The 24,512-nt window shown below is 42.6% G+C and overlaps 3 protein-coding genes across 3 annotated transcripts; all 3 read right to left on the bottom strand.

Moving 5' to 3' along the window:
- Window positions 1-212: 212 nt before the first annotated feature.
- LOC134454842 (uncharacterized) lies at window positions 213-11,164 on the bottom strand. The gene is made up of 10 exons (XM_063206001.1): window positions 11,111-11,164; window positions 6,428-6,568; window positions 6,098-6,138; window positions 4,371-4,411; window positions 3,567-3,656; window positions 3,032-3,111; window positions 2,880-2,942; window positions 1,534-1,639; window positions 577-936; window positions 213-256 (listed from the first exon to the last, which is right to left on the bottom strand). The coding sequence occupies exons 1-10, from the start codon at window positions 11,162-11,164 to the stop codon at window positions 213-215; spliced, it is 1,020 nt and encodes a 339-aa protein (XP_063062071.1).
- Window positions 11,165-11,509: 345 nt separating this feature from the next.
- On the bottom strand, window positions 11,510-16,213 carry LOC134453575 (zinc finger protein 239-like). Its single transcript, XM_063204354.1, has 8 exons — window positions 16,145-16,213; window positions 15,963-16,055; window positions 15,630-15,809; window positions 15,080-15,150; window positions 13,633-13,687; window positions 13,355-13,439; window positions 12,584-12,651; window positions 11,510-12,303 (listed from the first exon to the last, which is right to left on the bottom strand). The coding sequence occupies exons 1-8, from the start codon at window positions 16,154-16,156 to the stop codon at window positions 11,518-11,520; spliced, it is 1,350 nt and encodes a 449-aa protein (XP_063060424.1). The 5' UTR covers window positions 16,157-16,213; the 3' UTR covers window positions 11,510-11,517.
- A 4,340-nt stretch (window positions 16,214-20,553) lies between these two features.
- ly6d (lymphocyte antigen 6 family member D) lies at window positions 20,554-23,931 on the bottom strand. The gene is made up of 3 exons (XM_063205165.1): window positions 23,844-23,931; window positions 21,253-21,348; window positions 20,554-20,859 (listed from the first exon to the last, which is right to left on the bottom strand). The coding sequence occupies exons 1-3, from the start codon at window positions 23,893-23,895 to the stop codon at window positions 20,777-20,779; spliced, it is 231 nt and encodes a 76-aa protein (XP_063061235.1). The 5' UTR covers window positions 23,896-23,931; the 3' UTR covers window positions 20,554-20,776.
- Between the last annotated feature and the right edge of the window lie 581 nt (window positions 23,932-24,512).

Here is a 24,512-nt window from a genome sequence, read left to right as displayed (position 1 = left end):
CTAAAAAATATTTTAAAAAATAAATAAATCTATTGTTACTAAAATGGCAATGACCATGTACTGTATGATAATGAAGGCTATTACCACAGGAAATGATGGGCAATGTGACTTCAAACAGGACCTGGTTTTACCAATTCAACATGGTGATTAATTACCCTAATTAGACAGGTAAAACCATGGAAACCATTTGGAATATTATATCTCAATGACTATTACACAGTTCCACTGGTGGAGCAGTAGCCTACGCACTGTGAGGCTATTTTTGGAAGAGGAAACCAACGCACACCAGAGGTTTCGAGATGCAGGTAGCGGGTACAAGTTAACTTTCGGAGAGGAAGATACCGCACACTCTTGTCCACCATGCTGAATTCTATTTACAGAAACAACGTTGAGAAATGCCACACTGGCCTAAAGGTTTCTGTAAATAAAATTCAGCACGATGGAAACGCATTGTGAGGCTACCATACACTCTACGTAAGCGCAGCCATTCTCTTTTTTATGAATTCAACTGAACTGTCTGAACACTTACTTTTGAGGCTTGATGGTCCGCATCTGCGAGTGAGTGAGCAACGTCACCATGGGAGCAGGCTCCATCTTTCCTCCTCAGTCGGTCGTTGTTGTCAGAGGTGTGGTGGTACGGACCGGGACCGGCCCAGTCCTGGGCCACAGGGAGCGGTGGGAGGTCATGATGGGAGAAGACGTTGCAGTCCGAGTTGGGTCTCTGACTGCCGTGGTAAAGGGTACAGCAGCTGGGCTTCCCTTTGACCGTGACGCCCCAACTCTGTTGCTCCATTGAGGAGTCTGGTGCTCTTCTGTTTCTGCCTTCTGATTGGCCAATGTCATGTCCGAAGGAAGGAAGAGCCAGGGCTGCATCCTCAGACCTATTGGCCGCCGCTGCTGCTGCTGTGTCCAAGCCATGCCTTTTGGAACCACGACCTATAGGTAGAAACCAATGAAGCTGTAAATATATTTAATTTGCAGAATTTTCCAGATTGTGTACATCATGCGAATTGCAAGTATCGCATTTTAGAACTATAGCAGTGAGGACTACAATGGCATATTATATGCAGTCTGTGTGGTCTTGCTTTATCATTGCAACGGTGGGTTGAGTTGACTGTGCAGGCACATTATATTATTGTGAGGTGAAATCCTACTGTATGATCTAAATGGTGTCACTTTCAGAGGGATTTACCAGGAGACATTCTAGTTGTTTCTGCTTATGAAACAAACATTCTTGTTGTTATATCATTGTGCTTGGGCATTCATAATCATTAAAGTTTAACATTGTTTTCGCTTTTTCATTTCTTGGAGCGAACAACACATTTTGCCCAGTGCAAAGCTGAAGACGCACTGGACAAAATGCGTTGTTTGCTCCAAGAAATAAAAAAGCAGAAAAAAAGAACATTCAAAGTTTTCTGAACTTTTAGCATTACTCAAGTTGTCCTGCCTTACACCTGCACCTGAACTACTGAAGGCAAGTGCACAAGAACCTGTAATTTGAGCGTAATGAGGGTATTTTGTTCCATGCAGCACCTGTGTGTTTGCTTGCGCTCCTCTGCTTGTCGTTTCCGCTCCCCTTTTTCCCAGGCAACTGACTTTTTCCGCTCGTCCCTTTTGGGTTCTTGCTGTTTGTTGTAGTCTATTGAATGAGAAATAGAAATAAAAACAGGAGGGCAGTTTATGAGTGAGCAGTTACATAAATTAACCTAGAGGTATGTAGATCAGTGTTTCCCAATCAGGTGTACCTGTACCCCTAGGGGTGCGTGTGCGCCAGTGGTGTGCCCAGCAGCACAGACATCTTGGGGGGCAGGTGCTGAAGGGGGAGTTGGGGCATGTGGAACTTCCAGCTGCCTTACCAGGCTATACTGCTATATATTATATCTGGGTATTATTGTCACATGCTTTTGATTGTAAAGCATTTGTAGACTAGCATGTCAATAGTGGTGTCAACAATGATCGATTCGGCGATCCAGAATCGATCCGGCAAGTTCCAGAATCGATCCGGCAATTTTTTTAAGTTTCAATTACTTCCATGGATATTTTGGGAGCAAATGGATGTTAAATTCAATAAAAGCACTTCAAATCATTGCAAGACTGATACAGACGGATACAGACTGATACAAAAAACAGTCAATAAATTGTTTGTCAGTATCTGACTACTTGTATTGCCTCATCATGACTGATTAAACATTTGCTTTGCTTTCAGTAGAAATGTAATGCATTGCAATGATTGTAGAATTGAATCGGATCTGATCGGATCGGCTCGCATCGAATCCCTACCTCCCGAATCATGATCGAATCGGATCGTGAGGGCAGTGCCGATCCACACCACTACATGTCAACATAGACCATGCACAGTAGGCCACATTGTAACAAACAAAACTCAAAAGGTGCTTTTTTTGGTCCAGTAAGGGAAAGGGGCAGGTGCTTCAGCATCCCTATCTGTCCACACCTATGGCAAGCACACTGCAGGAGGCACTTAGACTAGGAGCATAGTCATATTGCGAGAGAGGAAGAGATATAATGCATGAGTTAATGGGTACTCATGGCACAAAGAAGGTTTAGGGGGTACACAAGACAAACAAAAAGGGTTGGGAAACTAGGAATGATCTAGACTGTGTTCTAGATTATGTTTCTATGCATCTGCTCCCACCAGTAAGTTGGATGCTGCAAGTAATGTTTTACCCATTTGAAAGAACAAACACTCGGTGTTACATTTGCCACCCTCTGTCCCACTCATAATCACAATGACTGGTATTTTCCTTAGCAAAGGGCCCCAAGTAAGTAACTGTTGGCCTGGGCCCATATAGTGATCAATGCTGCTCCAAATAAGAAATTGGAGGCAGTTTGTGCTTGAAATCACGCCGTGATGAGCTTACCGAATCTCTCTGTTTGCCGGTTTGCAGATGTGCGGTGGGATGCTGGTCGTCATAAGAGATGATCTGGGAGCCACATAAGGAAAACAGGTTACTTGCATGTCATCTAACATTCAGCAAAATGTTTATCCCTGACCGTGACTATTTCGTCTCACCTCTATCGGCTTTGAGTTGTTTGAGAGGAGATTTTCTTGTGTTGTCCGATGATTCCGCTCTTTTAGAGGGCTCCCCAGTCCTTGTCATCAGAAGCAAAGTCAAAAAACAACATTCAAGGGTTAATTGCTTGTTTTGAATTTGGCCACCGGGCAGCCGTGGCCTACTGGTTAGAAAGTTGGTCTTTCACAGGGTTGCAGGATCGAATTCCCCCTGACCTCTCCCTACATCTCCATCCATCCATCCATCCTTGAGCAAGGCAGGCACCTAACCCACATTGCTCCAGGGCCTGTAACCAATACCCTGAAAAATAATAACTAAGTCGCTTTGAATAAAATGAAAGCATCAGTTAAGTGCAATGTAATGTAATGTTTGGGCACTCCAATATACAACTAGATCCATTTGTCTGTCTGATGGTCAGCCGGTTTGCCTAGTGGTCTGTCTGTCGGTTTTTCTCTCTCTCTCAATCTACCTAAAATCCGTAGTCTTCTAGGACTGTAAATGGAAAAGCTTTATGCCCACGGAAAGATCATCTACCTTGTTTGTCATCGTTCCGGATGTGGCACAAATCTTCTGGGTGTCTGGCCGACAGCCAAAGTGGAGGGGCATCAGTACGGAAGGCATTATCTTTATGGGGGAGGGGGGGCCAAAAAACATCACATTCTCATTTAGTGGATGTTACATGCACAACCACATCAAATGGGCTTTCGAAGAGAAAACATGAAATATCATCTGCATTCCCAAAGCAGTACATGTAGGTTAGAATGTTACATGGCCTCAGCATGTTGGGGTTTAGCTCTTAATATACTCTATGTGCTTTCCAAAGGAACACATTGCATTTCCACAACAAAAATGCAGTGAGCAATTCTGTGAATTTACAGTGCATATAGAAGATTATATATTGTACTTATACTTGTAGGCCTATACAAACATTTGCAAAAGAAAAATGAAATTGTGGATGTAAGGCAAAAAATAAAAATAATACCTAAAAAAGTTTCACAAAATAGCACATCCTTCTAAACAAGAGCTTGGAATCTACAGCACTAAAATCACAATGTGTATTTGAAATATTACTGATGTTCTGGGTGCAAGGGAATGCTGCCATGTTTAGACTGTTCAGGCAGTCCTCAGGGGCCGATGCTGCTGAGGTTTTGTCTTTTCTTAGAGACTGGCCAATGATTTAGAGGAGGGCTGCCACACAAATGCCTAGGCCTTTTGTGGTCCCAGTCCAACCCTGGCTTACTTGTTTTACAGTCGGAAAGATTCTGGAGGAAATAAGAATCTTGTAAAAAAGTACAATGTATAACACAGCTGGCAGGAGTAGAAAGGGGTTGATCTTACCAAGTGCTTCATGGCATGGTGTTGATATTGAGTCTTTTCCTCTGAAAAAGACAAATGAATGTGTTTATATAGTCGCGTCAGTCATAACAGACCAATAACATATGCCCAAAAGCTGTCGAGAATGCCATGCCCTGTAAAGCCTGCTAGGATCAGCTCTGTGGCAGAGCCACATCCAGGCACAACACCAGAGGTGGACTTTCCATTAGGCAAACCTAGGCAATAGCCTAGGGCATGACCAAATCTGTCCTCCATAGGGGCCCCAATGGTCACACCAATTGCGGTAAACACACAAAAAAGTAGGCTTGATTGATCTTAATTTCACACTTACAGTAGAGTATGTAAAGTAATGGGAAATACTACATGGGCCTATGAGACAACACTCTTAAATGGCACCAAACACAGATTTTTGTGTCTATATAATGACTTTTGAGGGCCCCATACTTTGATTTCGCCTAGGGCCCCAAATGACTAGATCTGCCCCTGCACGACAACATTGTGACCTTCATCCGTAGCTTAATGAACACACGCGAGGCCACTGTTGTCCTGCAGGCGTGAGGCATCATTTACAACTGATCCCAACTGATTTTAAGTAGATGTTTAAGGCAGGGATTTAATCCGCCTTACTAGGTCACCATGGTGATACAGTATATCAACAGCTTTAATGGGGCGAGAAAGATTCTATCTATTGTTGGGGGGTCTATATTGCAGAAAAACAGTGCTCTCTAGGGTATCAAGAGTTTAAAAAACAAAACAAATACCACATCTAGTTGCTGTTGTGTTTGTGATAGTGAAGTATGTCTTTCTCATTCTCTATCATAGCTGCATAAACTGTATGAAAACCAGCAAGCTATCTGGGACTGCTTTGTGCGTCTCCCTTTTTACTGTACTGCAATTTAAAGTAAAGTAAATGCATAGAATCCTTAAGACAAATCAGAACCCCCCCCTCCCCTGTATGTTGCGTATGTTGCATGACATTATTGGCGGGGTTATGGCAAACCACACAGACAATTCTCCAATTGACTTACTGCACTGTCTTCCGTACTGTATTACTGTACTGTACTGTCTTAGTGTTGAATTAACACTGCACAATTAACTCTGCACTGACAGACACTGTACAAATGAATGACGACATTAGTATGCCAGTCACACAGTCGTTTTATTCAATGAAAGTCTTCATGACCTCTTAAAACTTGATGTGACCGGCCGCAGTGCTCAGATTGTGCCGACTGGGACATTGCTGTAAGTGGATAAGCCAAATCCACTTTCTAATATCTTGCTGTGTGAGAGATTTACAATTAGCCATTACTTTGAAATGACTGGTCAAAGCATTTGTTACGCGTGTCAAATGTCCAGGCAGCTCAGCAGTGAGCAAGCAAATCTATTCTAAACCTTTCTTTCACTTTAGGGAGCATTGCAGTGAAATGGCTTTTAATTTGAAGGAAATATTAAGCGTCTTCGCTCTACCTAATGCTGCTTTAGTGGGGCCTTCCATTTCATCCGTATGTTGATGACGCTGAATATATAACAGATGTTCAAGAGCTTAAAGGGTGAATACTATGTAGGACAGTACAGTACGACAACATTCAAGCAAACAATCAACCAGAGCTGTAATCTGCAAATAGGATATTCTCAATCGTGAGTGACCATTTTTGCCTACTGTTAAAAGAAGTGCACAGCACTGTCATTCTCTACCTAAAAGTTTACAAACATTCTCATGACCAACTCACCTCTTTGTCTGATTGGAAATGGCATTAGCATTTGGGAATTCCTGAAAAATAGAAAGTGTTGGCAAGTATAAACACTTGTAGGCCTGTATATACATTATGTAAGGAATGTGGGCTATAGGCTACTGTATCTGTACAGTAGCCTACTGTATGTTTACATGTATTCTGTACGCATGTACAGTGTTATGTATTCTGATTGTAAACCTTTAGGCAAACTTGTAAACGTGTAACGTTTTTATATGAGAAAAAAGTGTATGCTTACAGTATTTTTATGTAAATTTACTGTATTGTATAGGCCTATATCTTTGGTGAGGTACTTAAGGTACTTGTTACCGTTAAGCTGAAGCGTTGGGGTGTGTGGCACTTCTTGTTGCCCAGCAGCAAGTTGTGACTTTGAGATCTGGTGGGGATGCTGTACACCTCTCTCTTACTGCAGTCCTCCACAGCCTCATATAAGCTATCCAGAGAGCCCTCCTGCAGGGAAAATAATAAGGATTAAATTACACTTCATAGCCTAAGTAAAATACTACAATTGTCAGTGTGGCATAAATCCAGTATTACAATGGTAAATTGTATGTTTGAACTACAGAACATGCACCAGTAAAAAAAAAAGAGTTGAAAGAAGTCAGTGAGTAACTTTTTGAGGTGGTTACGGTTCACTGCCTCCTACAAACTATTGAGAGAACCGTCCTGAGAAAATTATTAATAATCAATGATTAATATCAGCATAGTAAATTAGATAAACATGCCTAACATTTTGGCCTCGCATTGCTCCGGGTAAGATCACCACAACAGGCACCAGTCTTAGCAATTGGAGGTTTATATTTTTATAACATTTATGTATTATACAGTACATTCCTCCATTTTAATCTTTGGGAAAGGCTTGGCACTGGCAAGATGTTTCACTGACCACTAGCACAGATGCAATGTTTTGGTCCCAAACACATCCCTCCGCTATCTGAATCATGCGATTTCAGACGGAACTTTTCCCGTTTTAGACTGGGTCACCAGGCTAGATTAATGTAGGCCTAGTAATATAATTTAATGTAGGGATTACGTTGCAATTCCCTCGAAATACTAAAGACATTTAAAGCCTGAATTTCTTGAATAGTAACATTTGGTCTTCGTTGTCAAAATGTATGTGCTGTGGAAGAACCCTTATAAGGGTTCTCTGCGGAACCTCAGAACTCTTCCAAGAACCCATTTGAGGGTTCTTTGGGCGGGATGTTCACATCTTTACAGTGCTAAACCCAATGGTGTGCTGACTGTGCTCGCTTTGACTAGGCCCAGGACAAAATCTAAAAGGCCCCCCCACCCGATACACAACATGTATTGAGGACCGAATTCTGGGGCCCCTCTCTCCCTCCCTCGGCCTAGGACAATAGGAGAGTGACAGCAAACTTGCTCCAAATGCGGAAACTGGCCATGACTGTGATTGGAACACATCTTAAAAGGTGATCTTGGAGAACTCCAAGAGAACCTTGCGATGTGCAGGGTAGTCGCAACTTTTCACATCACCGCACTATAGTCATAGAGTCCATTTCTACATACTTTCCTTCTACCAATCTATAGTCTATCTGAGGCCACACAACCTTTGTGCCTTCTCTGTGGCTTCTCTGCATAGCACATGATGAAATGTTTGTGAAAAATGTATAGCTCAAACATTCATGTCAAGGGAAACATTGATTGGTGACAGTAGGAGGGACCCACACACACATGTGACAAACAGAAAGAGTCTTTTGCAGAGCATTATAATTTAACCGACTTACTTACTGTGTAATATTTTTAGCTGTTTCTTTCCAGAATTCATGCTGCCCATTCACAAATGTTACCTTTCTCATGAATACTTACCACCACTATCAAATCCTAAGTATTCGTTATGACTGGGAAAATTGCACTTTTCATACATGAAAAGGTGGATCTTCTCCATGTCCGCCATTTTGAATTTCCAGAAGTAGACTTTTTAGCTGCAAAACTTACTGCGCTTTGGCCATATTAGTAAATCTTAGGGGTTTTTTTTAGTAAATATTCATGAAAAGATCAAAGAGCAGCATAGTTGCAATACCTACTCTGGCCTACACAGTGGATCCTACACAGTGCACAATCCTACACAGTGCACCTGTAAAGAACCCGAGGAACTGAGGAAAGTCCAGAGTGACAGAAACATCTCTGCTGCACTGCAGCTTTTCATTTCATCAATGCACCCTTCTTCTAGGTAAGGGTTGTAATAAATAATTATTATGCTCTGAAAAAGGCTCTGTTTGGGCTAGTCATATTGACCCTACTGTCACCAGTCTTTGAATACTTTATGAATGTGTAAAATGTAGCTCAGTCATATCACGATTTCCCCCAACTAGATTGTAGCATTTAAACACTGCAGTATATCATTTATTTTAACCCTACTTGGCAGGATTAATTTTCTAAAGATACCTAAAAATGTCATACATGAGTACAATACTATGTCATAATATAATCCAAAATGGCATTAATCCACTACATGAAATGGCAGCGAGGTGGTTCAGCCAAACCATTGATCTAAAATCCAGATGCTACATGAAAAGCCAAAAAGACCCATCAACAATACATACAGTAATACCACACATACTGTACTACTATATCCCTCAAATGCAGTTAACATACCACACAACATGTTTTTCAAATACAATCTGACAAGTTGATGCAAGAGTGACAAGAAACATCAAGTCTCTTCTGCGATATTTTCCTCTTCTCCTTTCTTTATTCTCCATTTGAATTTCATATTTTCTCTGCACAGCCAAACTAAGACTAAAACTAAAACTGACAAGAAAATCTCAAGCAAAGCAAAGCAACAAAAAAGAGACCTCACCAGAGAGAAGCAGAAGAGGTTGATCATGTTAAAGAGGAAGACAAGGCGGTAGCAAGAAGGTGTCTCCTCCACCAGACCCTTAACTCAGCATAAACTCCACACCACACTACACCACACAAGCAGAACCTCAAAATGCGCACAAACAATAGTAGTAGTGGCGGCTGACAGCAGGCAGACAGTCAACAGCTGTAGCTCCGTGGCCAAGGCTGCCAGATACAGATTAATTCTACACAAAATCCCCTGCCTGCTGTAATCCAATAGATGGATGTGCCCATCATCCCCTCAGCACAGATTTCACTAAAGAGGAGGACCCTCAGCCACAACTACAGCCAGGGCTGGACTGGCCATCTGGCATAGCGAGCATTTCCCACTGGGCCCCGCACCCTTGTGGGCCCTTATTTTCAGAAATGTACAAACAAACAAAACAAATTGAAAATAGGGGCCCACGAGGGTGAGGGGCCCACTGGTGAGTCAGTTCTGCTCCGCCAATTATGAGGGGCCCCTTTAAGCCAAAAGTGCCCGCGTCCTATTTCTCCCCCCAGGCCAGCCCTGACTACTGCCATTCATGCTCTAGTAGTAATACGAGGTAAACAAGTGCCCAGTACAGAATGGATATGATTATGTTCCACAATAAGCATGCAGACTGTGCACATAGATGAACAACAACAACAAAAAAGACAAAGGTGAAGCCTCATTGGGCACGTAGAACAGTAGGCCGTAGAGCAGGCGCATCAGTTGAAGGTGAAGATCCAGTAGGATCCAATGGTACAGGGCAACAGCACCACTTCACTCCCTGAAATGGTTTTCTTCCCAAAGCCCTACCATTTCTGGTTTCACCTGCTCTAAGTTTTCGGAGTGAGAAGTCTGCACACTTAAAAATCCTTTTTTTTGTCTTTTATTATTTCATGGCTGGATCCAGTGTCTTAGGACAGTGAAGCCATCCAACCGCATGTCCCCAAAAGCATACAGTACAATGGTGCTGGATCCTTCCATCCTTTCCTCCAACCTGCAACCTCGTACCTTGGTTTTGCCCCTCCTCTGTGGGGGACTTTTACCATTTGGACATCCCTATGGCAAATGTGAAAATGACTTTTGAATCATACTTTTGCGAGATATTGCAGAAAACTGCTACGTACATTCAATGACATCTTGTTTTGCATCTCGATGCCGCGGGCACAGGACATGAACGAGAGGTTAGATAATGAGATGGACTCCAACAGACACACAATTGTTTTGTTTTTTCCCTTCACGATTGACATTTAATCAACCTCTCAGATTATTAAAACTTTCCTGTTACAGGGGTTTTAAGGCCTTATGTGCCACAAAGCACGAAGTGGATAGGTAACAGGTTTACAGGGGTTTTAATGTTACCAAAAATACTTTAATTTGCTACATATCAGAATGACTAGTAAGTAATGAAAGAGGAAGAATTGAAAATGAATGAGCCAATGTTTTACATGTAATCAGAATTTAGAAATCATTTTTGGATACATTTTTTCAAAGTTTTGGATATCGTTCAACAAGCTTTTACAAGTTTCTACACCAAATATCTGTTACCAATTCAGTATAATAGCCAGAAATGACGAAACAGAGATAATTGATGATTGAATAAGACAATGCTTTAGTGTTTTCTTCTGAGTAAAAAGTTAACATATATTAGAATTTGTTAACAGAACTGTAGGATTTGGGTACAAAAGCTTTGGATATCGTTCAACAAGCCTTTACAAGTTTGTACACGTTACAATGTAATAAATTAACACACATGACTTTAAAGTTATTCTGTGCACTGCCTTCAGGACTAGCATGGTAAACTAGAAGAACCCACCTAGCGGCCAAAAACATTTTTGTCTGGAGAGTTGGTCTAACCCAGTGGTTTTCAAAGTGGGGGCTGGGGACCCCTGGGGGGCCGTGAGGGGATGCTAGGGGGGGCGCGGAAAGTTGGTAGGGAATATTAAAATAAATTATTGAAGAAATTGAATAACTAATGTACACCAAAATAAACCAAATTTGAGGTACACAATATTCCCATCAGTTAATTTTATATATCCTAGTGGGGCACTGACTCACAGGCCTAGGACTGTGATTGTGGGGGGTGCACAGGAAAAGTAGTGCGGCATGACCCATGTAAAGGGGACATTGGCTGGAATCTACCGGTATATGGGGGGCCTTACCACGGTTAAGTTTGGGAACCCCTGGTCGAGCCCAATTCCTTCTGAAATCACCATAAGTACTAGCGCGGGCGTCTCTATAGCGCTAAGGGAACTCCATTTATTCTCAACCTCAGCTGGTCTTCAAAAGGGGCGTACACCTTACGTCACATTGATCCCAGGAAAGTTCGGGCTTGAATCGTCTCTACCTATTCCATCGTCTGGGACCACACGTCTGCTGGTGCCGTGTAGCAGTCCCAAAGTGTCTAAATGCTTTCCCCAAAGCTTCCACAATCAAAGGGCTCTTCCCATGTGTCAACACACGTGTGTGAAGCGACATGTCGTGCAATTAGACAACGTTTGACACTTTTTTATTTACGTTGCGCTTGGGTGGGCTTGTCTCCTGTGTGAATGTGTAGGTGTCTTCTTAGTTAGTGGGCCTCGTCTTCTGTGTGAATGCGCTTCATGTGCTCTCTTAGTTGGTCCAACTGAGTAAAACCTTTGTTGCACTGCGTACATTGGTGGGGCCTCTGTCCTGTGTGGACGCGCTGATGCTTCCTGAAGTTTCCTGCCTGCGTGAAAGTCCTGCCACACTGGTCACAACAGTACGGCTTCTCCCCTGTGTGAAGGCGCAGGTGCACTCTAAGGCCTCCAACATGCTGAAAAGATTGGCCGCACTCGGTACACTGGTGGGGCTTCTTGCCCGTGTGGATGAGGCTGTGCATCTTGAGGTGCCGCTCTTGCGTGAATCGCTTCCCACACTGTGCACAATAGTACGGCTTCTCTCCCGTGTGAAGATGCAGGTGCGTTTTGAGTTGCTCCAACTGAATAAAACCTTTCTTGCATACAGTGCATGTGTGTGGCTTTTCTCCCGTGTGGATGAGCTTGTGCCTCCTGAGGCTGACTGCTTGTGTGAAAGACCTGTCACATTGGTCACAGCGGTGTGGCCTCTCTCCTGTGTGAATGAGCTGGTGCATCCTCAGGCTGACTGCTTGTGTGAAATTCTTCCCACATTCTCCACAATGGTGGATCTTCTGCCCTTTGTGAGAGCGCTTCCGTGCGGAGGGAGTGTTTGTCCTCGTAGCACGTTTGCCATGATGTTTGTGGTGGTGGGGCGTTTTTCCTGTGCGCGTGTTCTGGTCTTGTTCGAGATGAGGATCCTCTCCTGTGTGAATGTCCTGCTGGTGCTTTTCCATTGCTAACTTTTCATCTTCTTCCTGAAATGCATTGAGAACGCAAAAGAGCAATCATTTAGAAAAAGTTCATTTCAAGCAGTTTCTGTACAAAATGTCTTAATATTCTTGTAATTTGACACTTATGAATACAGGAAACTGAACTGCCAATTGTGTGTTTTTTAATTTAAATTTTTTTTAAAAACAACCTTTAAGTGTGGCTTCCTACCACTACAAAAACCAACCATTGGTTCAAAATGTACATTTCAATTGTTTACAAAAACTTTCCTGATAATTTCTTGGGAAAAATAAATGGTGACTCTACCTGTACCAGTTCCGTTCTAATGTCTGCAGATGAGGACTGTGTCTGTTCTGTGGAGGCGTCTGTTTCATCTAAAGAACAAGAAAACGACAGAAGTGACATAAAAATACAAAGAAAAACAATCATGTTCATGTCACATTGTTTATGTTACTAGCATGGGCCAACTGTGGCCTTATGGTTAAGGACATGGAGGGCTGCAGGTTGGAACCCCACCCTTCCACTCCCTAACACACTACATGGCTGAGTTGCCCTTGAGCAGAGCACCTAACCCCCATACTGCTTCATACTCCAGGCCCGATTGCCCCAAAAAAAAAAACATGTGTCTTGTCCTTCAATGGCTTGGCTTACTACCAACCCGTTTTTTTTCTTTTTGAGTTTTCCAAACTTTTAGACGCTTTTGAGATCTTTCTTTGCCCCTGCACTTTCACCTTATTGTTCAATAAACTTCCACTTACGACCAATCGTTTGTGTCTGCTTCCTTTCATGTTATTTGAGTTGCAACAATGTTGGCTCACTATACAAGCCAAGAAAGCTGCCCCCGATGGCCCAAGGTACCCAACCCAGAGACTCATTGATGAAGTCCCTACATGTCTCTGTTCTGCCTACTATGGATGTTGTGAACTTGTACAGTGTGCACAGTGCACAGTCTGTGTGCCTGTGTGTGTGTGAGTGCACGTGTGTGTGTGTGTGTGTGTGTGTGTGTGTGTGTGTGTGTGTGTGTGTGTGTGTGTGTGTGTGTGTGTGTGTGTGTGTGTGTGTGTGTGTGCCGCATACCTGGCTGACTACACGGATATGCATCATTAGCATCTTCCTCTTTAACTGCAACAAGAACATTCTGCTGGACACACTCCTCCTCTTTCTGAAAAACACACAGCGGATATTCATTGTGTGTGTGTGTGTGTGTGTGTGTGTGTGTGTGTGTGTGTGTGTGTGTGTGTGTGTGTGTGAGAGAGAGAGAGGCAGGCAGATAGACAAAAAGAGCAAGAGAAGGAGAGGTAAGGGGGGAGAGAGAGAGAGAGTGTGTGTGTCTGTGTGTGTGTAGGTGTGCGTACCACAATATTGGTCAGGCTCTCATCCTGTTGCCACTCGGTCACTTCCTGAATCATCCTGCAGCAGAGATAGATCTCAGAGGTCAAAGTTCATAATGATGACAATTAGCCATGTTCACAAACACATATATTTGCCCGATCCCAAAGAGATCTGCTTGGTCATATAAAGGCAGGGATGAATGCTCAGCAACCAACGTGGACAGAAATATCTAACGCGACTTCCAAAGACAAAATACACTGCGTTTTGCTTGAAACAGCGACTGAACTGCCTCACAGACATGTGAACTGCACACATGTCAGCCAGATGGGTAGCAATGAGGGCCGATAGCTGACAACAAGGAGGAGGTCCCATGCCAGTGCAGCGAGGGTAGAGTAGTTACCCCGCAGCAGAAAATAGGAGCAATCGACTTTGATGCTGTAGATCGATGTAGACAAAGCATGTGAATGAGAACCAGTCGTCACAATGTGGGTGGTATTTAACACAGGGCATTTAAATTCGACCACAAATGTCCACGAGATGATGAGCTGGCACCAGTTTGATCTACTAGCACACCACGTGTGAAGGGTAGGGGAAAGGGTGGGGAGGAGGAGCTGAAGTGGGGTGCAGTGCAAACTTTCTTAGGGGTGTGGGTCAACATGCCGACACACGTGAGTGAAGTGTTGGCCAACCAGATCATGGGTGCGTGACCTCGGAGGCGATATGCAGACGAGCATCAATAGCCTCGTTCGTGACGAAGCAGTACTGCTTTTGCTAAGCAGCGAGCATGCGCACTTTGCCAGTTTGATGCATTGTGGTTAGAATGCATCAAACTGGCAAAGTGCGCATGCCCACTGCCTAGCAAAAGCAGCACTGCTTTGTCACGATTGAACGAAGCTATTTGGGGACCTAAGTCATGCCCTTCTGCTTCCGACCCATGGGGCTGTAGCTGTCAAATTTTTGAAAGGGAGTAAATGGAGCGAGTCCAGCTGAACCCTCATCCCGTTTGGCATGTGCTCCGGATTTCACATATGATGGCAGTGAATTTTAAAGGTTTGGATTCGCGTATTGAGACCACTCATTTTCGGCACATAAGAAAGGTTATTTTAGTTTTTTGTGCAAAACTGTGTTAGAGACTACAACGTGCGCCTCACGTATTTGACGTGAACCGAGGCTGAAGGTGCACAGCCAGCCCTACCGCTGCATCGCGGCTGAAGTGGCTACAACATCAGATATGCGACTTCTGTTGTGTAGTTCAAGTAATTACATATTTTGGCATGCACACAACTCAAAAATTGTTTGCCAAGTGAAGTCGGCAAGCACACCATTGGTTATCATTAATTCTGAGGTACAGCATATGTGTGATCGAGGGGGGAATGCGAGATGGATCAGGCAAATCATCAAAGGCTAAGTAGATATGAAAGATTTTAGATGGATAAAACCATATGATTGATTACCATGTGATATGACTACCTGTGATTACTCTGGTGGCTCTGCAGCTGCTGTTTCAGGTCCACCAGTTCATTCTTCAGGACAGCAATACTCTGCAGAAAAGAAGAATTGTGTATACACTCACTCAATGTGCATCTATAAAAACTCACATCTTACACAAGTGTGATCTCTCCCTCTTGCTGACCCTGACTCATTTTCAGTGAGGACATTGTTACTCGTCCATAATCAACGATAGATTTGGCTACCTGTTTTCACAAAATTACACCAAACAATGCTTCAACCTAAAGGCCTGGCCAAAAATCTGAAGAGTTAGTTGAGAAAACAAGAGGTAATTGAAAAATAGGCACTTCCAAGTGAAATTCAAGAGTTATAGAGAAGTGGTGCATCACACAATTTAGTCATGTGTAGCAACTCTACACAACACATCAGTCTGTCAGTTGCTGTTTTTTGTTGGTGGGTTTGCATGTGACGTATGTCTGTGAACCTTGTGTTTCTCTCTCTCATAACTTCTGAAGACATGTTTATAGGCCTACATGTTATAAGTGTGGAGACAAAGGAGACAAACACACACCTGTTTGGCTTGTATTAGTGAGTTGTCTTTATCCTCCAGTTGTTTCTGTAGTTCATTCACCTGGAGCTTCAGCTGCCGGTTGGACTCCAACTGCCCTGATAGGCTCCTTCCATTCTCAGCTGCCCTCTCTTTCAGATGGTGGATTAACATGCGCAGAGTTGTGTTCCTCTGGATCTCACTCTGATTGAAACACACTCACACATTATTTCTATACTCATGCACCACATGCTGAATGTGATGATGCATAATGTGAATCAAAACAACTGTGCTATGGTGCCAAGTGACTTTAGTTGATTTTGGAGTAGTTTTGGAAAGACGCAAAGTGTTGCCTACCTGCAAAGCTCCTGAGATGAATAGACTGGCCTTCTCCAGGTCGCTGCAGGCTTGCTTATGATTCGCATTAATATGGCGAGAAATCTCAATCATCTACAAGCAAATACATTTCTGTTAAAATACAGCATTTGAATAAATTACAACAAATCTATTGAAGAAGTGTCATTTGCCTTCAAACTCACATCACAGGCCATTTGGTGCTCTGGTGTGAAGCTGATATGAAATGTCAAGTCAACGAATGATGGTGCGGCGCAATGGGGTATAAAATATTTGGGTACGGTCCCTATAAATATGAAATGACAGACACTTTAACAACAGAAGCCCAGTAGTACGACTGCTAATTCTGCTGATTTCCCACTCGTGAACATTTGAAAAGTAAACAAGTGGACTGTTTACACACATTCAGTTCATGCTGAATCACAAAGTCTCTACCAAACTTTACCGTGGTGTTTATATATTTTTTCTTTCGGTTGGTGACGGTAAAAAGCTAGAGGTCTTTCCCAGAACACATGAATAACACAGCCTTACTTGAACAATCTGTTGTGTTTATTATGCCTGGCTGTGCTCACTCTTCTTCAAGCGCAGGCGTTCCACCGCGTTGAAGTTCGGCAAATGTCTATCGCCCCCTGCTGCTACGGGGAGGACTCGAGGAATAGCAGCTATCAAGTAAGTCAAGTCAGCTTTTATTGTCACTTTCTTCATAAGCACAAGACATAGGCGTACGAGGAAAATGAAAAGAAGTTTTCTCTCTATACGATGCCAGGACAAGACATATATAAGACTGACATTTCACAGACTGACATAAAGTGCAAGTAACAGTGATGGTGGACACAATAAGTGGTCAATAATAAATAGGGGCCTACAGTAGGCCTACAAATGTTTCAAAACATTCAACATTTAACATTGAACATTTAACATTGAACATGTAAGCACAAGATAAGATGAATATAGAATGTAGACAGTACAATAATACAAATAATAATAACAGTGACAGTAGGAATAGTAACAGTAGGCCTATAATGACAATAGGCTATTATAAAGTAGTAGGTAGCAACATTGTATGCAGCATGTTGTATTGTCTTATGTTCCAGGAGGTAGTGCAGAGAGTGTAGGGGTACTGTGTGTGTGTGTGTGTGTGTGTGTGTGTGTGTGTGTGTGTGTGTGTGTGTGTGTGTGTGTGTGTGTGTGTGTGTGTGTGTGTGTGTGTGTGTGTGTGTGTGTGTGTGTGTTGTGTGTGTGCGTGTGTGCGTGTGTGTTCTTGTGGGGCAGTGCAGGTCCAGTCCAATAGTGGAATACAAAAAGTCAAAGCTGTGCTGTACTACACTGTATCGTCCAACATGGTCCATTGTAGTCCAGTGGTCAAGTAGCAGCATTTAGCAGCATAGTTGGAGGTGCAAGTCTCATAGTGCAAGCAGTTCTTGGAAGTGGAGAACCACAGGTCTGTGGGAGCTAAAATCATATTCATATCTGTAGGGGGGGTGTGGCTTTCATCAACATTCATTTTTCCACAAGAAATTATCAGGAAAGATCATTTACATTTACATTTTGAACCAATGGTTAGTTTATGTAGCGATAGGAAGCCACAAAGTATTTTTTGTTAAAAAAACAAAAACAAAAAACCCCCACACAATTGGCAATTCAGTTTTCTCCCTTCATAAGTGTCGAATTACAAGCATATCAAACCATTTTGTACAGAAACTGTTTGATATTGACTTTTTGCTAAATGATAGCACTTTGCGTTCTTTGACAATGCATCTCAGTAGGAAGATGAAAAGTTAGACATAACTCCAGTTGTCAGCTCTGATCCAGATCCAGTCAAGTTTTTGAGATTATCAGTGCAATTGGTTGACTGTTGTGCAACACAAGGTCATCAAAGAACAACCAGCGAGAACAATGAAGATGGAGAAAACCCCAAAAATGGCAAGACTCAAACTGTTCATGCAATCACTAAATTAAGAGAGTATTTTCAAAAATGCTACTTTTTATTTTATTTTATTGTAGGCATTCTGTTCAAAGCTATGCAGGTAAGTTGTGTGTGTGTGTGTCATGCCTAGGGTTGCCAACCGTTCCTTGAAATATGGAATCGTCCCATATTTAAAAATAAAAGTATGGGTTCCGTTTTAAGCTGAAATGGGACACGGGACACGGGACACGGGACACGGGACACGGGACGTTAAAATGCAGGAAATTACATCTAAGAAATGCTACAATGGCACGATGAAGTGTCCCGTATTTTTTTCATTGACATTTGGCAACCCTAGTGCGTGTGCGTGTGCGTGTGCGTGTGCGTGTGCGTGTGCGTGTGCGTGTGCGTGTGTGCTGTCCCAGAGACAGAGGTGGATAATGGGAGGCCTGAGGCCATATAGCCTAAGTCTCCTGTCTGTGGAGAAGATTTCTCCAGAAATTCAGCAATGGAAAAGCGCCAGCAGGATACGCACACAAGAGAGAAGCCTCCTCTCGAACAAGACCAGCACACACGCACAGGAAAAACATCTCGCCACCACAAACATCATGGCAAACGTGTTACGAGGACAAATGCTCTCTGCGCAGAAGCGCTCTCACAAAGGGCAGAAGATCCACCATTGTGGAGAATGTGGGAAGAATTTCACACAAGCAGCAAAACTGGGGTGCATTTCTGGAAAGCGAAGTAGTTAGCAGTTAGCAATTTGGGTAGTTGTCAATGGGAAATTGCAACAAAGTAGCTAACAAAGTAACCCCTGAGTGGGCTCCAGCTCATCCAAAAGAAAGTGAATTCCGCCATTTCACACCGAAGAAGGGTGTAAGCCCGAAACGTCTGTGATGTGAGGCGATTAAAAATGAAAAAATAAATCTGATGAGTGCTTCTTCATTCACTTTCTTTTGAGATTTGAGTTCATTCATTGACGAGGTTAAGCACCCAGTGTAAAGTATAAGATGACAAGGTGTTGAGCGCGCTTCCTGATCCTTCTCCAGCTCATCCCCACAGGAGAAAGACCTCACACATGTCTAGTGTGGCAAATGTTTTAGTGAATTAAATACATTGGGAAATCTCAAAAAGCGCCATCCACACAGGGGAGAGACCGTATCATTGTGATCAGTGTGGTAAGAGTTTCACACAGGAAATCTCAGGAGTCACACGCTCATCCACACAGGAGAGAAGCCCTTTCAGTGTACAGAATGCAGTAGATCTTTTAGCCGAGTGGGACGTCTCAAAGAGCACCAGCAGCACTTTCACACAAAGAATGTAGTTGATCTTTTCCTCGTTTGGGTTAACTAAGAACACACCTTTGCTCTCACGCACGACACAAGCCCACCCAACTGCAACTGTAAACACAGTGTGTCAAATGTTGTGTAAATGTACGACATCTCGTCACACATACATCCATTCACTCAACCACGTCCAAATTCACACATATGCATGTTAACACATGGGAAGAACTATGTTATAACCTGTCACCTAAATTGTAATGGCTATATCTTAATCTATCTTAATCTTAAGGCTCAGTGATGTCATAGTAATGTTAAAGAGCAGTTGAGTTTTTTCAGCAAAGTGAATAGGCCTAGCAGCAACCCCATCTGCAGTAAGAGGCTACTATCTTGCAAAAACATATTTCAGAAGTTGTTATTTCCTTCACATTCAGTAGTAAGTACACAGACATTTGTACGTATAACATCTTTTAGTACATCTCTTATTGCCTCTTTGAGTGAGAGTATGGAATTCTGTGAGATCAGGTTGGAGATAGATTACACATGATGCATGCTGAGCTGGAACCTGATATTGTGGGAAATGTCGGGGACAAAAGTTCATGCTTTATTTGATGTAATGAAAAGAAAAAGATAAACAAGAACAAGAAAAGCGAGTTACCCGCATTGGTAATAATAGCTTTGATGATTTCTGAAAGAGCGAGAAACATTTCCTGCAGTAGACCTGACTATGATCAAATAAAGAACAACAGCATTCCTGAGATCAGATGTGAGATCAGCTTTCTCAGAAAAGGCATGTCACACGGAACGTCATAGGTGAACTCCTTACAGGGGTATTGTCTACTGACACTCCCAACATATGCCCACATCGTACATAAACACACGCAAATGTGCTTGTGTGCATTGCACACGCCTAAACTGCCTTAAAAGGCAAAGTGCAGCAGCTACATATTTTGTCAAAATTGGGATTAGACTAAATTGTCTTCATCCAACCGTCTTTATCTTGTTACAAAGCCTTATGGTTCAAATGTGTACTGTTTTAGAGATATTGCATGTCAAATTTGCAGTAACTAATAACCTATTACTAAGTCTTTGAAGGCATTTTGTGCAGTGTCAATGTTGACATAGTTACTGTACTTGTCTTTGTAGGGCTGTAAAGTACACAGACATGCGTGAGAGAGAGGCTGGGGGAGCTCTTTGTCTTTCTCGTACATCTTTTCTTTCACTTTTGCTTTTATTGTTGTGTTAAACTCTAGATCTTATCTAAGAAAGATCTGTTCCTCTGCAATGCCCAAAAACAAACAAACAAACTTGTAGCTTGTCATCAAACACCATAATAGCATACCCTGCAGTTGCTTCATCTTTCAAAAGGACTACATTGATTTAAAATAAGACACAGAATAAGAGAGACCGTATGCTAGAGCAATTTTATTGATGATGGTTTGAAGACATGAGCTGAGATCATGATTTATGTAATGACAAAAAATATGGTGTGTTTTTGTGTGTGTGTGTGTGTGTGTGTGTGTGTGTGTGTGTGCGTGCGTGCGTGCGTGCGTGCGTGCGTGCGTGAGCGTGAGTGTGTGTGTGTGTGTGTGTGTGTGTGTGTGTGAGCAGGAGGTTGTTGGGGCCGCTCATTCACACAGGTCGCTCATGCAGCAGTATGTGTTGACCCCGGGAATGCAGATCTCCTCGCATGTTCGCTTCAGCTCGTCCGCTGCAAAACACAACACACAGAACATGAACACTGACAACACAGAGAACCGAGTCCAAGCATCCTTGCTGAGGCCTACAGCAAACTGGTTCAGGAGTAAACCAGGTCAAGTTAAGAGGTAAATCATCTACTAAAAGAGTCCATGCTCTTCCATTAGATGAGTCCTCATTTTCCGAAGAAAATCAGGACTCCAGGCTCCTAGATTATTTACTCCTGAACCAGCTTTTCCTGAACACCCCTCTGAGGGTATACATAATAGTAAGCATCACAGCACACACTAAGAGAAGAAGTCAAAATAAAACAGCAGTAATATGAATACAGAGATGAGAGAAACAAAAAATGTGTGTCTTGGGATGAATTTGGAGCACATGTTGTGAAGCGTTGTGCTGTACTCACGTGTGGAGACAGTTTTGCAGAAGTTGCTCTCCGCTGGACACTGCGTCTCAGTCTTGCAATCTCCATCGACACAGGTGTAGCATCTCAGAGAGTGGACTGTGAGGTGGGGGTTAAAGGTAAAATCATCAAATTCATTGAGCAAAATTAAAAGTTCCCCCAAAATGACCATCATTTTGCCTCAAGTTTTCTTGGGAACCTAAAAGTTCTCAAAGAAACCTACACATGACCCATTGGTTCTTGAAACAACCCCAGGGTTTTCTTAAAGGCAGTGGCGGACTTCGAAATTTGGGGGCCTAAGGTGAAGTTAGCTAGGGGGCCCATCGGCCCACCCAAGTGTGTATCTAATAAAATAAATTTAAGTGCATTGCCAATTACAATGCAATCATAACAGAGAGAGTAGGGTTAGGGTTAGGGTTAGGGTTAGGGTCAGGATGTCAAAATCCCTTATCGGGACCCCTCCCGATAACTTTGAGAGGTCATAACTCTGGCTAGGAAGGTCGCACAGACGAGAGACACATATGTACGTGTTCATCTAGCTCCCATCTTTCTACGACTTTCGAGGGCGGAGCTACGGATGGTCAAAGTTTTGTTTTGGCTGTAGAATTTCCCCAGAAGGTCGTAGAGAGCTGGTACCAAGACAGGCATGTTCCTTGACCCTGACTCATGTCTGGTGGAAAGCATCGCCGAGTCTCTACGACGTACCGTTCCAGAGATATTCGCCACCAAAGTTTTCCCATTGACTTTGAATGGGGCTAAAACGGCTTCCCTACCATGTCGCAATTAGGCGTTTCACCCACTTCCCGAGGTAGCACAGGGAAAAGGCACATCCTCGGATTCTGCGGGATCAGAGCTTTCCAACGAAAGTATCCCGAGCTCTCTACAACGTTCAGGGGCTGAGCTATTGCCGGAAACATTTTGGCTGTAACTTTTGAACGGAAATCGTAGAGACACGGGACCAAGACAGGCGTGTTCCCTGGCCCCGAATTACGGACGAATTACTACGACGTACCATTCCGGGGATATTCGCAAAAACGGTTTTCCCATTCCCCTCTGGGGGCCCCTACATTTGGCGGGGCCTAAGGCGGTTGCCTAGGTATGCCTCAATATAAAGACCGCCACTGCTTAAAAGTCTCTCAGAGAACCCAAAAACTCAAAGTTTCTTTGAGCAATCTTCAGTTATTACTGTGGGAGAATGCCTCAAATGATCTTTGGGGAGTCTTGGGATTCTTTGCAGAACTTTTAGGGTTCTTCAAGGAATGTTTTGGTACCCAACGGTGCAACTGAAAATCATTCAAGAAACCTTTACATTTTTATAGTGTGTATACATCTTTATATCTCCTGTATTAGTGAACAGTATAATTCCATTTGAATTGATTTTAAAGCCAACTAAGGTTAATCAAAGTCTGAGCCTTAGTGACACGGTTATAGCAGTCATTAGTCATTTCTGAAGTGGCATGTAAACACTTACTTCCCCATGCTTACTTTCAGTTTTGTCTTTTGTGTCATTCAATAATCTAGTCAGACCAGTTAGTTCTGTTTTAGCAGAATCACAACTGTTCTGCACACTATCCTGTCCCACTTTTACTGTAAAATGTTTAAGTTTTATCATGTAGGCTAAGACATAATGAAAAGGTATCATGTGTAAGGAGATTAATAGATGACATACATGGGTCTTATTCCATAAGCCTTATATATTATTATATTATTTTATTTTTCCACAAAACATTACAAAGGTTGATTACGATATCTTATGGCATGAGATACATGAATCGACCTTTGTAATGTTTTGTGAAATAAAATAATCACTTTTCTCAGAAAATGTAAATGCTCTGTATTGTAAGGTCTCATGATTCATTATAAGTTTTCAGACTGAAACACGGATACATTTTTTCCAAAGGCTTGGTAACTACACTTCCACAGCAACTATTGAATTTCTGATGCGGCTAATTTCTTTTTTTAATTTAATAAGTGACAGACCTAGCAAATACTGCACATTGCTACAAAAAACATGTGGCTCATGGGTATTCCAGCCATTAGAAAAGCATGACAATAAAAGATCCGGCTGACATTGCTCAACAGACCCATGACAAAAGCTCCAAATTATAGCCAACGCTAATGTGAAAATATGAAGTTCTTCATTAATTGTATCATTAGAAAGGGGATAACATGGACATATTTGGAGTCTATGGGGCACTGGCCATAGTCTTTGACAGAAGCCCTTTTACAGTGACAAGCAGCAGGACACATTTAATGTGCATTACGGACAACTCATTAATGCATTTAAACTGTTGATTAAACAAGCCTACTTCACGGAATGTTTGCAATTTCGTATTATCAAAACTATATTTGTATAGTAAATTTTAACAAAGGCCTACAACAATGTTGACTGTTTCCTTTACATTCATGTAGCCAACACTTGTATTTACGTTTTCACAAGGCATCAAGTCTTGGGTATACCTTCCACATGATTATTGCTAAGGTATTCCAGAATATAACCATATGTATGTGGGATATAATCTTTTAAGGGTAGCTGAAGTTTAAAAAAATATATATACTGAGGCTTGTATATTGAGATTTATATTGAGTGTCACCTGTGGTGCTGAAGACCAGCCCCAGAATCAGAGTGCAGAGTAGAGCCTTCATGGTGTCTTGTCGTCAGCGGCGATGTACACAAGTGGTGTGCGTCTGGTAAGAACTCACACTGAGGTGCTGTTTTTATACTTGTTGTGAGTGTGTGTATGCGTGTGTGCGTGTGCGTGTGTGTGTGTGTGTGTGTGTGTGTGTGTGTGTGTGTGTGTGTGTGTGTGTGTGTGTGTGTGTGTGTGTGTGTGTGTGCGCGTGCGTGTGTGTGTGTGTGTGTGTGTGTGTGTGTGTGTGAAAGCACTCAACCATTGTGAATTACCGGAATACAGGTGCTGGAATGCAAGAATGTTGTATTACAGGTATCAGAAGGAGGTAGCATGAACAAAAGTTTCACCTACCGTATACTCCTCATTAAAGTTTGTATTTGTGCAGGGGTGCATAGTTGCCTGGCTACCACTAGACCTAATCACAAGTGAGATTCAGATCGGGATGATTCTGTAGAACTAAAAGCAGCATGCAATTCCCAGGCTAGGTGCATAGTAGGCCTAACTAATTATTTTTACTACAGTATTGCAATTCAGTCTTTTATGAGTACTTTTGTAGTTTATAAGCAAGTTTTAAAATTAGTAGGCCTACTTTTTCTTGTACTTGAGTATATTGACCCAAGTACTTCACTC

The sequence above is a fragment of the Engraulis encrasicolus genome, chromosome 8 (genome assembly GCF_034702125.1).
Source record: "Engraulis encrasicolus isolate BLACKSEA-1 chromosome 8, IST_EnEncr_1.0, whole genome shotgun sequence".
NCBI lineage: Eukaryota > Metazoa > Chordata > Actinopteri > Clupeiformes > Engraulidae > Engraulis > Engraulis encrasicolus.
The sequence above is the reverse complement of the archived record's forward strand: the minus strand, read 5'-3'. Positions and strand labels throughout refer to the sequence as shown.

Excerpts from the sequence above, each read along its gene's own strand:
- LOC134454842 (XM_063206001.1), bottom strand. The coding sequence starts at position 11,164 with ATGGTGATTTCAGAAGGAATTGGGCTCGACCAGGGGTTCCCAAACTTA. Across the intron at positions 937-1,533 it reads GAGCGCAAGCAAACACACAG|GTCGTGGTTCCAAAAGGCAT; the intron begins GTGCTGCATGGA and ends TTCTACCTATAG. Across the intron at positions 257-576 it reads AGATGGAGCCTGCTCCCATG|CCTCACAGTGCGTAGGCTAC; the intron begins GTGACGTTGCTC and ends TTCCAAAAATAG.
- LOC134453575 (XM_063204354.1), bottom strand. Across the intron at positions 15,151-15,629 it reads CACTAATACAAGCCAAACAG|AGTATTGCTGTCCTGAAGAA; the intron begins GTGTGTGTTTGT and ends TCTTTTCTGCAG. Across the intron at positions 12,304-12,583 it reads TTAGAACGGAACTGGTACAG|GAAGAAGATGAAAAGTTAGC; the intron begins GTAGAGTCACCA and ends AATGCATTTCAG.
- ly6d (XM_063205165.1), bottom strand. The coding sequence starts at position 23,895 with ATGAAGGCTCTACTCTGCACTCTGATTCTGGGGCTGGTCTTCAGCACC. Across the intron at positions 21,349-23,843 it reads GCTGGTCTTCAGCACCACAG|TCCACTCTCTGAGATGCTAC; the intron begins GTGACACTCAAT and ends CCCACCTCACAG. Across the intron at positions 20,860-21,252 it reads CTGCAAAACTGTCTCCACAC|CGGACGAGCTGAAGCGAACA; the intron begins GTGAGTACAGCA and ends TGTGTTTTGCAG.